This window comes from Oncorhynchus kisutch, linkage group LG20, assembly GCF_002021735.2.
Source record: "Oncorhynchus kisutch isolate 150728-3 linkage group LG20, Okis_V2, whole genome shotgun sequence".
NCBI classification, from domain to species: Eukaryota; Metazoa; Chordata; class Actinopteri; order Salmoniformes; family Salmonidae; genus Oncorhynchus; species Oncorhynchus kisutch.
The window spans coordinates 17,661,094-17,677,000 of NC_034193.2; the positions used below are offsets into that span (position 1 = coordinate 17,661,094).

At 45.5% G+C, this 15,907-nt stretch overlaps 1 protein-coding gene across 6 annotated transcripts in view; it reads left to right on the plus strand.

Annotated features, from left to right (window-relative positions):
- LOC109865423 (vesicle transport through interaction with t-SNAREs homolog 1A) overlaps positions 1–15,907 on the plus strand; it is a 166,746-nt gene that overhangs the window by 40,056 nt on the left and 110,783 nt on the right. For 5 of the 6 annotated variants that reach the window (XM_031799547.1, XM_031799544.1, XM_031799549.1 and 2 more), the window contains one exon: positions 4,759–4,843. In XM_031799547.1, the coding sequence (XP_031655407.1) occupies positions 4,759–4,843 (85 nt within the window). Of the gene's footprint in view, positions 1–4,758; positions 4,844–4,979; positions 7,341–15,907 lie in introns of those variants that run through there. The other variant, XM_031799546.1, reaches the window with a different exon arrangement.

Sequence of the window (15,907 nt, forward strand, 5' to 3'; positions counted from 1 at the left end):
AGGGAGACTAGAGAGATGGGGGGGAGGAGGGAAACTGGAGAGGAGAGATGAGAGGGGAGGGAGGGGAGATGGAGAGAGGGGGGGAGGGAGGGAGGGAGACTGGAGAGAGAGAGGGGGAGGGAGGAGATGACTGGAGAGAGAGAGGGAGGGAGAGAGAGGAGGGAGGGCTAGGGAGGGAGGGAGACTGGGAGGGAGGGCGGGAGACTGGGGAGGGAGGGAGGGAGGCTGGGATAGAGAGGGAGGTGGAGAGGGAGATGGAGGGGGAGGGAGGAAGGGTGGCTTGAGAGGGGGAAGCGAGGGAGGGAGGAAAGGTGGCTGGAGAGGGGGAAGGGAGGGAGGCTGGAGAGAGGATGGATGTTGGAGAGGGAGGAGGGGAGGGGGAGGCTGAAGGAGAGGGGGAGGGAGGGAGGCTGAAGAGAGAGGGGGGAGTGAGGGAGGCTGGGGAGGGGGAGGGAGGGAGGCTGGAGGGAGGGAGGGAGGGAGGTACGGAGGGAGGACGGAGGGAGGCTGGAGAGAGAGCGAGAGGGACAGAAGGCGGAGAGAGAGAGAGGGAGGCTAGAAGGGAGGGAGGACTGGAGAGGGAGACTGGGGAGGGAGGGAGGGAGGGAGACTGGAGAGGAGGGAGGGAGGCAGGGAGAGGGAGGGAGGCTGGAGAGGGAGACTGGAGGGGGAGGGAGGAAGGGTGGCTTGAGAGGGGGAAGGGAGGGAGGGAGGAAGGGTGGCTGGAGAGGGGGAAGGGAGGGAGGCTGGAGAGAGGGATGGATGTTGGAGAGGGAGGAGGGGAGGGGGAGGCTGAAGAGGGAGGCTGGGGAGGGGGAGGGAGGGAGGCTGGAGGGAGGACGGAGGGAGGCTGGAGAGAGCGAGAGGGACGGATGGAGGGAGGCTGGAAGGAGGGAGGCTGGACGGAGGGAGGCTGGAAAGAGCGGGAGGCTGGAGAGAGCGGGAAGGACGGAGGGAGGCTGGAGAGAGCGGGAAGGACGGAGGGAGGCTGGAGAAGGCGGGAGGGACGGATGGAGAGAGAGCGGGAGGGACGGATGGAGAGGGAGCAGGAGGGATGGAGAGAGAGCGGGAGGATGGAGGGAGACTGGAGAGAGCGGGAGGGATGGACGGAGGGAGGCTGGAGAGAGGGAGGCTGAAGCAAGAGGGAGGGAGTAAGGGTGTCTGGAGAGGGGAAAGGGAGGGAGACTGGAGAGAGGGAGGCAGGCTGGCGAGGGAGTCTGGAGAGGGAGGGAGGCTGGAGGTGGGAGGGAGGGAGAGAGGGAGGAAGGGTGGATGGAGAGGGGAAGGGAGGGAGGGAGGAAGGGTGGAGAGAGAGCGGGAGGGACGGAGGGAGGCTGGAGAGTTCGGGAGGGACGGAGGGGGCTGGAGGGAGAGAGAGCGAGGAGGAGGGAGGGAGGCTGGAGAGAGAGGGAGGAAGGGTGGCTGGAGAGGGGAAGGGAGGGAGGGAGGAAGGGTGGAGAGAGAGCGGGAGGGACGGAGGGAGGCTGGAGAGAGAGAGAGAGAGGGGAGGGAAGGAGGCTGAAGAGAGATGGAGGGAGGCTGGAGAGGAAGGGTGGCTGGAGAGGGATTGAGGCTGGAGAGAGGGAGGGAGGGAGGCTGGAGGGGGAGGGAGGCTGGAATCGCTGGAGGGAGATAGACAGACAGACAGACAGACAGACAGACAGACAGACAGACAGACAGACAGACAGACAGACAGACAGACAGACAGACAGAGATGGGAGACAGGGGAGGGAGGCTGGAGAGACAGGGAGGGAGGCTGGAGAGTCAGGGAGGGAAGCTGGAGAGTCAGGGAGGGAAGCTGGAGAGTCAGGGAGGGAAGCTGGAGAGTCAGGGAGGGAGGCTGGAGAGTCAGGGAGGGAGGCTGGAGAGTCAGGGAGGGAGGCTGGAGAGTCAGGGAGGGAGGCTGGAGAGAGATGGGGGTAGGGAGGGAGGCTGGAGAGTGAGGGGGTAGGGAGGGAGGCTGGAGAGTGAGGGGGATAGGGAGGATTGCGGGAGGGAGGGAGAGAGAGAGGTATAGGGATGGAGGAAGAGGAGAGGGAGAAAAGCTTTGAAGTGGCTTTTCAGCACAGCTAGTCTGCTGGCCGTCTCAGGGAGACGTGTCACCTTTGCCGAGAGGGAATAGGAAAATCACGTTTCGAATGGTAATGATAACATACTAATCACTTGAGCTCTTTGAAGAACGGGGGAGCGAGCTACTCTGTCAGTATCCCGGCTGCCTTGTGCTCCGAGGCACACAGCCAGGGTCTAGGTGTATTAGCTTAAGCGTTGCATGTCAATACGTCCCCTCCATCTCCGCTGATCCATAGGGGCTCATTAAGCCGAGCTGGCTTCCTTCTCTCTCCCCACGTGGCGTGCACAGGCACACCACCATCACACTGCACACCCAGCCACCCACCACCTCTTTCTCCCTCTCTCTCACCATCACCCCCCCGACCCTCTGTCCTCTCACTTCCTTTAACTATTGAGAAGTATTTCTGTCAATTTAACTGACATCTGTCCACCAGTGAGGAGAAGGTGGCTAGAGAAAAAAAATAAAGTTCAGAGGCAGTTTTCCTTGTTTTCCCCTCTCTGATTTTGTCAAACTTTGAACATTTCCTTCTATATTTTGATAGCTTAGCTAGAGATTCCAGAGCTCCCCTCCCTCCCTTTCTAAACGAATGTAAACCCCTTTCACAGAGAGAGTTACCGTTCATCTGAGTGGTGGATCTATGGTACTTCTACGGTAGACTTGTTGGGCTTGCGGAACGTCACACTTGTAGGTTCAGTGAAGGTTTGACCACTGAAAGACTGGAGAATCCCAAGACAAATGACCTTTTATGTAGGTCAAGGTGCGTACTTGAGTTCAGGTTACTATTCAAGGTGGTACCTTGGTTCAAACCCTTGACTCTGACCTTTTTTCCCCCGTGGCTTTATCTGCATGAGATTGTAAGGACCGTTTATAATGTAATAATACAATGGTGTTGAATGTGCTGTTATGACCATGCTGTCACTTTTAAAGGGACAGTTCACCCAACTTACCAAATCACATATTGGTTTCCTTGACATGTAAACAGTCTATGGACAAGGCATGACAGCCGTGCTGTGGTGTAGTTTCCCTGGCACTGTTGTCAAATGCTAACCTTTCAGGATTTCAACGGACCGATATTAGACATTTTTCACACGTCATTACCACAGATTTTGAAATTGTCTCATATTGATTGTGAAGCTCAACCGTCACTTACAGATTATTTTAACATGACGGTAGAGATGCTAATATTGGGCCTTTTGACAAGTGCTAAAACGTTAGCATTCGGAGACAGTGCCAGGGAAACTATACCACAGTACGGCTGTCATGCCTTGACCATAGACTGTTACATGTCAAGTTGGGTGAACTGTCTCTTTAATTTCCGAGTCACAAGATGCAGCACGATCTGACCTGGTCTTGGCTTCGAAAGAATCGCCAGCAGTGAATGGAAGAACGACCATTTTGATTTCTTTCAGAAGAAGAGCGGCTTGCTATGGATGTCGCCCATGGAAGTCACAGATTTTCTTGATGCCAAATGTGTTGGCCTATAACAACTCCTACTGCTGTCTACACAGCACATGGAAATGCAAAAATGATGAAATTGCTCAGTATGAAACACAAAGTACCTCGGTAGCCCTTTGGAACTTGTATACAGTATATACTTTCAATGGGCAACCTTGTCCATTCGTCGATACCTAATGAATAAGCCAACATGCAATGCACTCTGCGTGCAAGGCTTGAAATGCTGTTCGATCTATTCTGACACTGAAACTCATGGTTGTACGGGTTTACCATCGTCTATACTAGGATTGTCTATTATAGTGGCCAATACTGACTGGTGAGACATCCGCGGTACATGTGCTGATTGCACAGGTATGACTATTCTGTAAGCTGTGTAGTGTCCCATTGTTCCCAGCGTAGATCAGTGTCCATTTGTTGATGGTGTAAAACATGTCACTGCTCAGTGTTTTATAGGATTGCATAGTACGTGCTGGTGTTTCTTTGTGTGTTTTGCTATTTGTTTTAGGGCTTTATGTTGATTCACAAATTATATTGTAGGCTAATGTTACATTTTACTAGTCGCTTGTTACGCAATACACTTCCAAATGAATTGTCAGGATATGGTCATATGGTGTCCTCTGAGGCGTTAAACTGTCTCACCGGCCATGTGCCACACCAGTAGAACTTTCTAGAAAGCAATACATGTCTTATGTTCCATAACCAACTTCACGAGGAGAGTAAAATGCATTTGATTTCCACTTTAATGAGGGTTTTCTCCTTAATTCCAAAGCCGTCACCTTGACAATTTTTTAAAAATGTTCTTCTTGAAAGCTGCAAATGATCATTTATTACATCTCAATTAGCTCTTCCTCCCCTCCCTCAACTTTGCCCTCCACGCTAAATGTGAAGTAATGAGTTGCAGGAGACTGAACGAGATGAGGTGGGGGAACCTTCTGGTGCTTCTCATTTTAATATTGATTAAGAAGAGATACTGTGTTGTCCATTTTTGGAAAACATTTCAACAGTAACAACTGCCATATATATACCCAAGCTCGACATGCATGTTGCCAATATTTCACCGTCCACACTTGGTTGTTCATGACAATGATTGTCTCTGGCCAGGGCTGTTGTTGTTGTGGTCATAGTGTCGGTCAGTGTTTCGTGACGGCGTCGAGATGTTTCTCCGGCTTCCCCAGCCCTCTCAATCATTTATTCTTCTGTTTTCTGTCTTGTATTTCTCCCATTTATTTTAGAGAGCACATCTGTTGGACAACACAGAGAAGCTGGAAAGGTCATCTCGGAGGCTGGACGCAGGCTACCAGATAGCAGTGGAAACCGGTATGTGTTCTGTTTGGTTGGGAAGGGGGCATTATGAAATTAGAGGTGGGGGTGGGGTGTGTGATTGAGCGACAGCAAATTGTCTCACTCTTATGCGGGGTGGAGAGAAAGAGAACTTAAATTTTTTTTTAAACAGCCGCCTTGACGACTGGTGACATTTTCAGGAGCACATCAAAGGTGAGCGAGGGAGAAAGAGGTGTACGGGGCGACAGAGCGGGCTACGCCGCTCTGTGTTCGGCTCCCGGAAAAGCACGCGCTCTTCTTCTCCCATGCATCTGTCTGGCTGTGAGTGAGAGGTGTTTGTTGTTGTTGTAGCTCATCTGAAAATAAACAACATCAGCGTTTCCTCCGATACTTCTTCATTCGGAGAACCAATCAAAACGCAATAAACATCACTAAATAAATCGGCCCTCTAGAACAGAAAATCAGGTTTTATCCTCACGATCAAGGTTTGTTTTTATCTTTTATATATAGGAAAATGAGACTCATTTGGATTTGAAACCAGTCCTTTTATTTTCTGACATTATTGAGTCACAGTGTATTCCTTCGAGAGATATCAAAGCTCATTCTTGAAGTTTTAACTGGCTTTCTTTGGCTTCCGCTGTAGTTTTGAAAAGTTTCTTAATTTACACTATAATAGAGGGGTGGCACGTGTGTGTGACATCGACAGATTTAATAATTCAATTCGAGAAAGGGGTGCACAGACTGCCTTTTGATGTTCAGTAAGTAGAACTCACACATTCATAAATACAATCTGCATTCTCTGCTTAAAAATGTTGTTTCATATGATTCTCCGATGATCTCCGAGACTTATACTATTCCTGTTTTCAACGTGTCGAACTCTGTGGCAGCCCGTATTTTGATTCCATTCAGTCGTATCTTTCAGTCGAATGGCTCGTTTTGATGTTTTGTCATGCCCGTTGGTTGGTGTTAAAGAAATGTGCTGTGGTCTAACCGCGTTCTCTACCTCCTGGGTCCCAGTCCTTTCCACAGTAAAGGCTAGCAGCGCGCCCTCTGACCCCTCGTCGCCAGTGGCCATCTCATCCGCTCTGTGTGTGCGGCTAACTGAGAACAATGTCTGTTTATCAATGCCCCTGGTCCCCCACACACTGCTCAGATCCACACCGGCAGTGGGGTGTTTGGGGTTTGGTGGGGTATGAGCTTTTGCCCCATTGTATTTAATCCCCTGACGTCCCCGGCCCTCCGCTCAGATGCACAACCTCAAACAGCAAACGGTCAGGGAGGACCAACGCTCAGAACACAACTAGGTAGCAACAGAACAGACACGTTGTGAACTCTGTCAGACTACTAACAACAGAAAAGCTGCAGTATGTCGAGGACCCAGACACACAAAGAATATATGCACTGAGAGCCCGAACATTGACAAGCGTCATCCATCCAAGTGGTTTGTGAATTGAAGTGGGCGAATGACCCCTTTTTTGTCCAGTTTTCCTGCATCCGGCATCCAGTCGCATTGTGAACCAATCCTGCTTCACCACCCTGTGCTGCATATTTACATCAGTGGACAATCACACCACCACAACACATGATCAAATACTGTGGAGAAATTCAGATTATTTTTCAAATCTTTTTGTGTTTGATTGTATTTCAGTGAGGAGAACTGGGCAAGCACTCAATTCACCTGTTTGGCAGAGTAAATGGCTCATTCAGTTATCTCACTTTAAAACAAAAAGAGATTGATGATGATGATAATAATAATGACAAGAGTATGGCTTTTATTAATCGATCTGAATATATTTCTACATGTTAAATATGGCGGCGGGTAGCCTATCGGTTAAGAGTGTTGTGCCAGTAACCAAAAGGTCGCTGGTTGGAATCCTGAAGCGACTAAGTGAAAAATCTCTGTCCCCTTAAGCAAGGCACTGTACCTGAATTTCTCCTGTAAGATGCTCCGGAAAAGAGTGTCTGCCAAATGACTAAAATGTAAATGTAAACTGTTATAGGATACACTTTGAAATGTTGAATGTAGGGGTGTATTGTCTACAAAGGGTTAAAGAATAATAATTTGTGCAGAAGAGTTGTCCAATCAACAACTCACTCTGGTTGTAAATAGACTTTGTTACCAGAAACCTGAACTCTACTCAAGAGGCTAATAAAACCACTCTTAGTGAAGAACAGTTAATGAAGCTATTTCACAATAGTTCAAAGTTACCTTCCAAATCCACACAATATATAATTATGCCCCATACAGTAGGTACTATAATTGACCAATTCGGAGTAATAAATATATTTTAAAGAAGGTTTCTCTTTTCTGTCAAAGAGAGAAATCCTGAACAAAGGAAGAGAGAAAGATGGAGCTTCAACTGCTGCTTGGCATCGATAACATTCCACTTAATGACCACAAATCACAAAATGCCAGTGTACCATGAGGTCACTTTTATAAAAGAAGAGCTTTTCGAGATGGTGAATCTTAACAGATCTTAACAGAATATCATTTTTCTCTTTCAATTTAAGGGATTTATTGGCATGGGAAAGATAATTAACAGTAAACATTACACTCACAAAAGTTCCAGAAGAATAAAGACATTTCAAATGTCATATGATGTGCCAATAGTTAAAGTACAAAAGGGAACATAAATAAACATAAATATAGGTTGTATTTATGTGTGCCAGATAACACAAAAAAACACAGCAAACTAGAATGTTTATTACTTGACACAGGAAATAATTATCTTTTTAGTTTTCTCATGATTTGGTTGGGTCTAATTGTGTTACTCTATGGGGTCTGTTTGTGTTTGTGAACAGAGCCCCAGGACCAGCTTGCTTAGGGGACTCTTCTCCAGGTTCATCTCTCTGTAGGTGATTGCTTTGTTATGGAAGGTTTGGGAATTGCATCATTTTAGGTGGTTGTAGAATTTAACGTCTCTTTTCTGGATTTTGATTATCAACGGGAATCGGCCTAATTCTGCGTTATTTGGTGTTTTACATTGTACACTGAGGATATTTTTGTGTTTGGCCCATTTTGTGGATTATTGGTTGGTGGGCGGATCCCAGACCTCACAACCATAAAGGGAAATGGGTTCTATAACTGATTCAAGTATTTTTAGCCAGATCCTAATTATGTCGAATTTGATGTTCCTTTTGAAGAAGGCCCTTCTTGCCTTGTCTCACAGATCATTCACAGCTTTGTGGAAGATACCTGTGGCGCTGACGGTTAGGCCGAGGTATGTATAGTTTTTTGTGATCCTGGCAACTGGACCTTTTTTTAACACCATTATTTTTGTCTTACTGAGATTTACTGTCAGGGCCCAGGTCTGACAGAATCTGTGCCACAGATCTAGGTGCTGCTGTAGGCCCTTCTTGGTTGTGGACAGAATCACCAGATCATCAGCAAACAGTCGACATTTAACTTCAGATTCTAGTAGGATGAGGCCGGGTGCTGCAGTCTGTTCTTGTGTCCTCGCCAAATAGTTTATATATATGTTGAAGAGGGTGGGGCTTAAGCTGTATACCTGTCTTACCCCATGGCCCTGTGGAAAGAAGTCTCTCTCGCTCTTTGAGATGGTAAATCTTTTAGAATTTTAGCTCAGTTTTCTTCTCTCTCGTTCTCGCTCTCTCATTCCCTCTCTCTCTCTCATTCCCTCTGTCTTTCTCTCTCGTTCTCTCTCTCTCTCTCGTTCTTTCTCTCTCTCTCTCATTCTCTCTCGCTCCCTCTCTCTCTCTCTCATTCTCTCTCGCTCCCTCTCTCTCTCTCTCTCTTTCTCTCTCTCATTCCCCTTCTTTCTTTCCTTCTTTCTTTCTTTCCTTCTTTCTTTCTCATATTTAGCAAAGCGCAGGCTTGCCAGGAACACTGAAGGCCCTTTGAGGGATATTGAGAGGGCTCTGTGGACATGCCGGGGTATTTATCAAACGCACCCTTAAGAACCAGCCTCTGTTTGTCTCATAAATAAAGTATAGAAGTTCATTAGAGGAGGGCGCTGACTTACGAGGCACGTATGAACATGCAGACACAAGGGCTTGCCTGTTAAAGTACAGGAGGAGGGCATGTAGTTAGCCAATTTAACAGCATTTTCAGCAGGGTTGTCTGCAAGCCCTCAATGGAAGGAGGCCAGACTGACTCCAAAGAGGTGTCAGATTCTGATTTGACTTTGTGAAGCTGTGAGCGGGGTCTGATTGGGCATGTTTAGAGATCGATGGCATGTCAGATTAAACATTTAATATGTACTGACGAGTTGTCTCCCCTTGATTTGAATCAGTTGGAGAGGTAAAAGGCAGAGTTGTGTTTACTGAGGGGAGATTAAGACAGTATACTGGCTTCGTTTGAAGGACAAACACATACACATATCTATACACAACACGTGCATACTCAATTGATAATTGACCTAATAAAGAATCTGGGAAAGAATCATTTGAGAAATGAAAGAAGAATACCGTTAGACTGTTTTGAACTTGAGATGCTCCTGTGAGTCTTTATATCCTGAAACTGTGTACATTTGTTGGATGGAACACTTTTTTGTTTTGAAGTAATAATGTAAGTTACATTTCCCCCCCAAATTCTACTAACCCGGAGTGATCTCTAGTCATTGTGCTAACGCTAGTTAGCATTCCCTCCAGAAACGACCTTCATTCAAACTGGTGGCAGAGACAGAGAATCAGTTCATCTGACTCTGGGTATGTACAAGGAGAAAAAAAATGGTGATGCCAAAATCTCAAACTATCCCTTTAACCCAATCAGTCCCACCGTAACGCTGGCGCGTTTGTTTGGGCTTCTAACCGTTTTTTTAAACTGTGTGTTTGAGCTACAGACTTGTGGGTTGTAGTATTTGATTTCTCTAGTTCTTCTGCATCTGTAGATGCCAACTGTTTGTCTGTGTTATTAACGGAGGCTGAGCTGCAGCGGTGTTTGTGAGATAAGGGTGGGTCTTGAAGGATCCCGGGGCTGGGTCGTTTTATAGAAATGTATGTAGTCCAAATGGTTTGAGCTACTAACTATTAAAAGCTGAGACTCTCACGAACACACATTTTGCTAAATTTTTTCAATATTTGTAATACATATTTTTAAAACCTTCTTAAAAATTTAACTAGGCAAGTCAGTTAAGAACAAGTTCTTATTTACAATGACGGCCTACACCGGCCAAACCCGGACGACGCTTGGCCAGTTGTGCGCCGCCCTATGGGACTCCCAATCACGGCCGGTTGTGATACGGCCTGGAATCGAACCAGGGTGTCTGTAGCACTGAGATGCAATGCCTTAGACCGCTGTGATGCTCACAAGCAACACAGGAGTCCGTAGAAGGTAAGGGGTTCTTCTACATAGAAGATTAGTGGAAATCCCAGGACATAATGTCTATAATACTGTAAAAAAGCTCACTTAGTTGCTGTCCAAAACGCCACACAGTTGTCACTGGATATTGATTTCTCGCTGAGCAAACGATGTCTGTACTAACAGCATTCATATAAATTCATTTTATCAGGTTTTTGCTTTGGCGGACCTTTATTTTTTTATTGACATTTGTAAGTAAAACTGACAGGGTTAAGGAGACACTTTTGGAATAAACAGACGGCTCTAATCTTGGCTCTTTTCCTCTTTGAAGCTCAGCAGTCAAACAAACAACGTTGTCGTCGTCAAAAAAAGACATCTTTGCATTTTCAAGGGGCCAGCGATGAGGCTCCTCAGCTCATGGCCCCGGTGATGAGGGCCCCAGATCGATGGGGGAAAATGAAAACAGACCATTAGGGATTGATTTCAGCCCTGTTTAGATAAGCTGAGAGGGTCGGGGCCTGACCCCTGGGGGCCCCTCGGCAGCCCAAAGTTCACGCTGTGCCAGGTAGAGAACAGCACTGCAGGCCATCAATTTTATTAGCACAGAGATGAGCTGATTAGACCTTGTCAATCAAAGGTGCCAATGACTCAATCGACAGCCCTTTCTTCCCCTCCCTCCCACCCTCTCTTTTTTGTGATAAATCATTGAAGCGACCAACAATGCAGTAGGCAGACATGGTGGGCTAAGCTTAAGCAGCCCTGCCGTTGTCACCAAGGCAGACGCGCAAGGACCCTGTGATAAGGTGACGACTATATTAGAGTACGTCAATTTGTTTTTAGGGCGGTTTTGATTTCCAACTGCAGCGGTATTAAAACGAGGGGGAGAGGGGGAAGGAGGGAGAGAGCGCCGTCATCGAACACGGCTCTAGCGTCAGAGCACGGAGAAATAAATGGATAAATGATCGGATGAAAAAATAAATATCTTTTGTGAACCTTAACTCCTGGGCTACCGTTTGAAGCAGAGCATGACTTTGAGCCTTGCTGTGAGTCCATGGATGCTGGAGTGCCCCAGAACATGGCACACGCTTGTCCCCGGCTCGCACTCCATCTCTTCCTTTCCATCTTAGTCTTTCTATTTTCACTCTTCATTTCTCCCCGCTCTGTCTTCAGATCAGAATTCATCTTTCTTTTGGTGTTTAGCCACCAAAGTGATGCTTGCGCTTCAAAAACCTTGTGGCTAAGCACATAGTAAATGACTTAACAAGCTATATTTAGCGATACCTAGAAGTATTTTTAGGATCTGGCTTTTATTAAAGATGTTTTTCTTGTTTTCTCATGATTCGAAACACATTTATAGCCCATGTTGACTGTTTTTCGTGCTATTAGGTAACAGAAGACAAAATAAAAAATACAAACCTGAAATGATATCTGTCAATGTCATTTAGCATCATTATATCATATCTAGTTCTTGGGCAAATGAAACAAAGACAAATACATCTAAATCTACTGGTAAGTGGTCAGAATAGATGTTCCATTTTTTACTTCATAAGGAACAAAAGTATATAATGTGTTAGTCACAAAATATGTTGTTATAGTTTGAATAACTTAATTTGTATAATTGTTGTTTACATGGTCCTTTGTCTCTAGCTTAGGCCTGCATATCATTGTATGGAGAAAGGGCTTCATAGGGGTTAGTTGTTGTATTTACCCAAATATTTGCTCTAAATTAATTTTGTATCATATCCAAAATACAAAATTATAAGTTTATGCAAGAAGCAGTTAATTTTCTAAATTGATTAATGCAATGTATTTACATAATTTACAAATGCATTGTGAAGATCCCTTTTTGGTTCTTTGTACACTTCTGCTTCAGTTTATTCACTCTGTGGCAGAGTGTAATTGAATATTTCAGTATGTTCTTATTCATTTGTCTTTTATAAGGACAGTTTGCTAAAGTGGATTTCCTGAAGGTATAGCATATTAAATAACTTTAGTTTTTTTGTAGTCTGATAAAATCTGAATGCTGTGTTGTTTCAAAAAGAATAGGAAGTTATTTGATAATGGTTTGATTCATGGCCCTGAGAGCTGGGACTTAAATATTTCACAGCTTCAGTTTACAGTTATGCACGAAGGAGGCCTTTTATGAAATATATTTTCGGGGGAAATGTATGTATTTTGTATCAAGGAAGTAAGAAATATACACACACACAGCCCAAAACTGTATTTCCAACATATACGCCTTAACGTATAGCCTAACATTTTGCTTTCACTAAACCTACCCACGGGCGAGCTGTTTATCGGTAACCACCCCCGGAGGATGAAAGGTCTCGTAATAAGGATTTTTTTCTCTCCTAATCGGGCCTTGTCAGCGAGGCGTCTTATCATGAAGAGGAAAATGACACCGATCCTATCGAGGAGCCCGAGTCCGGGTTTGCGGCGTGTACCCCCCCCCCCCCGGCCGCGGCCTTGCCATATCTAGCGCCGCCACAAACGGCGGGCGCCGCTTTTTTCATGTGGACTTCAAAAACGACGCGAGTCATTAAAATTTGCACCCGCGTTTGGCTGCCGGGATCAGCCACTCCAGAGAGAAAATGCGATGTGGGAAGAGGAGACTCGCTAAATGTGCTAATTCCATTCTCACATGTTTACGGCTTAATTTTAATCGGTTTGAGGGGGGAAACTATTGGGGGGTGGGCTATGAGAAAGCCTCACATTGCAATAAATTGCCATTATCTTGGACACCCTAGGACTCAGCTGTTCCATGGATTTAGGGGTCTACTGGCAACAGTGTTTATTGTGGCACACAAAAAGTGTTTACGCTTGAACTGTGCTAGCTAAGGCGCAATCGCTGGTTTCAGCCTGCACAGACAAAGGCCCCGACCTGACACAATGGCCAGCCTGCATACAGACCCCTCAATGCAAGAGCTCAACCAACAGACTCGAGAGAGTGTGTGGGGTTCATCTGCGCATTCGCTTGTCTGTCTGTGAGTCCGCAGGTGTTTGCCGCAAGAATCCGACTTGCGATGTTAGCTCAAGTTAAGTGGACCCATTTGATGGCGGCCGTATCAGAATGAAGCTCGTGAGATGTTTGTGAGAAATTAAAGTGCCCAGTTGCGATAGATAGTCCACAGAAATGTGAAGAGAGAACTTTCTGCTTCAGTTAGTTCCTTTAGCACTGCTAGCATAGCATCCTGTTAGCAGACAGTTTTGTCTGCACAGTGGACGCTAAGAGCTAACAGGGTTCAATGGTGTTAGGAGAAAGCGGTGGATCTACAGTAATCAGACCTTAAGTAGAAATGATTAGCTTCAGCAAAGAGCAGGCTTTCTATCAGCATAACTAGTCTTGACGTAATTATTAGCCGAGGCTCAGACTGGAAGGAGGGAAAGACCTCTGAGCATTTTCTGCTTCGTTCGCGGCGTTGCAATAGTAAAGATTTATTCCTTCTTAAGTACAGAAGGCAACATTACAAGATTAATAATGAAGCCCATTGGAAGGTCAACAAATCATCCATTAAATTGAAATGTCTTAAATGATGTAAACATGAATACCACAATGTTTAAAGACACATTTCGATCAATTAACAACGCACATTTCTGTACTTTTGAATAGTTCCATTACAAGTTATAAAAGTATGAAAACTGTTTTCATATATATATATATTTCATTAATAACAAACAAAAATGATTTGATGAAAAAAAGAAAAAAAAAACGTGCTCATAATTCACCTTAAGATTAATTATTGTTAGTAAACATGTTAGCTATATAGCAGTAATTGTTAGTAAACACGTTAGCTATATAGTAGTAATTGTTAGTAAACATGTTAGATATATAGCAGTAATTGTTAGTAAAAACATGTTAGAAATATAGTAGTAATTGTTAGTAAACATGTTAGATATATAGCAGTAATTGTTAGTAAAAACATGTTAGAAATATAGTAGTAATTGTTAGTAAACATGTTAGATATACATGGTAGTAATTATTAGTAAACATGTTAGATATATCGTAGTAATTGTTAGTAAACATGTTAGATATATCGTAGTAAACATGTTAGATATATCGTAGTAATTGTTTATAATGAAGCCTTATCTCAAAGTATCAGCAAAGCACCTTTAAAATGGTAGAACTCCGATGTCAAATCAAAAAGCAGCTTATTTTCTACTATTTTGAGGTTACAACCTCTATAAAGACACCTCCCTGTTCGCACAACAGAAAGTGAAATGCTGACCTCTGAGTGATATGGAGGGAGAGACAGGGAGCGACAGGGAGCGACAGGGAGCGACAGGGAGCGACAGGGAGAGACAGGGAGAGACAGGGAGAGACAGGGAGAGACAGGGAGAGACAGGGAGAGGGCTCAGAAAACAACTGGGATGAGCGGGGTTGCACATAAAGAAAGTCTTTCAGAAGGAAATGGGAGACAAAAGTGAGGACTCGGGGCCCCCATGGGCGCTTTAAAGACTTGCTACATCTGACGTGCTAAAATATTAAAAAAGAGACGTGGGGGGAGAGAAATGAAGTAAAGGAGAGTCATTGCGGGAGAAGTGTGCCACCTCGTCACCCGGGACCCGGATCAGAAATATTAGTCCTGTGATGCCAGTGACACATTGATGACAGACAGTAGATTGACGCTAGTCAAAACAGTGGAAAAGAGTAAAATGTATAATTACGCATGGGGGGGGGGGGGGGGGGGGGGGGTTGGGGAGTAAGAGATGGGGTAAGGACAGAGAGATGCAGTGCGATCAGCATATTGATACGTGTCGTTGGGTACACCAGTGGATGTAGGTCAGTGGAGAGCATCATAGCTCTGTGATGGGGAACCAAGACACTTTCGTCTAGCAGCTTTCATGTGTGTTTGTTGCATGTGAAGGCTAGTATGCAGAGGGCTAGTAAGGCTAGTAGGCTAGTATGCAGTCATGTGTTCAGGGCTAAATTATGTTACTAACCCCTTTCCATATATTTTGATATATACACACACACACATACTTTACACACGCTCAGAAACACATTATTAGGCGTCTCCGTCTGTCCCCTCTGTTTGCTCTCCTGGTCGCCCTGAGGAGCGGCTCCCCACGCTTACCCCCTCGGCCCCTCAAAAGAGTTTCCTCCTCGGCAGCCCCGTGCCCACGGACAGGACGCCCGCGCGTTTAGCACGCCCGGGGAACATGAAACGGCCCGACCCGGGATGTCAGCTGGTCGTCCCATCTGCCTGTCAGTAGGACAGCAAGGCTTTTGTCTAGGGGGGAATGGAGACGAGTAGAGTGGGGATGGAGGGGGGGATTGACCACAGCCACCACAACCGTGTGTTTAGTTGAGATGGGGATAGTGAAATGAGAGATGAGGGCTGGAAACAAGACTCGCAATATGATATGAATAGTGAGATGTTATTTTATTTTATTTTTTCAAATTCTTGTGTTGGAAAAGGATTACATTGTCTTTATGGCTGTATGTTTCTGGCCCTAATACCGTATGAAGAACAGTAGAATATCAGCTGCTGTAGCTGTGATAAACACACCAACAAAGGTGTTCCAGTTTGGACCCTTAGTTCTTTGTCATATGTACCGTAAAGTACCGTTTCTGAGGGGTGTAGATGTGTGGAAAAGATCATCCTACAGGATACAGTACCTTAATTGGTCTCAATCCAAATATGCCTTTCCCTTTTTATGTAAATCCCAGTTGGAACTCTAGTCTGATATGAATTTTAAGTTGCAGAACTTCAGTCTGTTCCTTTCTTCCTCCCGTTAAAGAACATAACCTTGGCAGTGCAACCAGTTTGACTCTCCCATAGTAATGAACCTGCCTCGTGTGAGTGGATGGATGGCTGGCTCTGCATCGGGAGATTTTC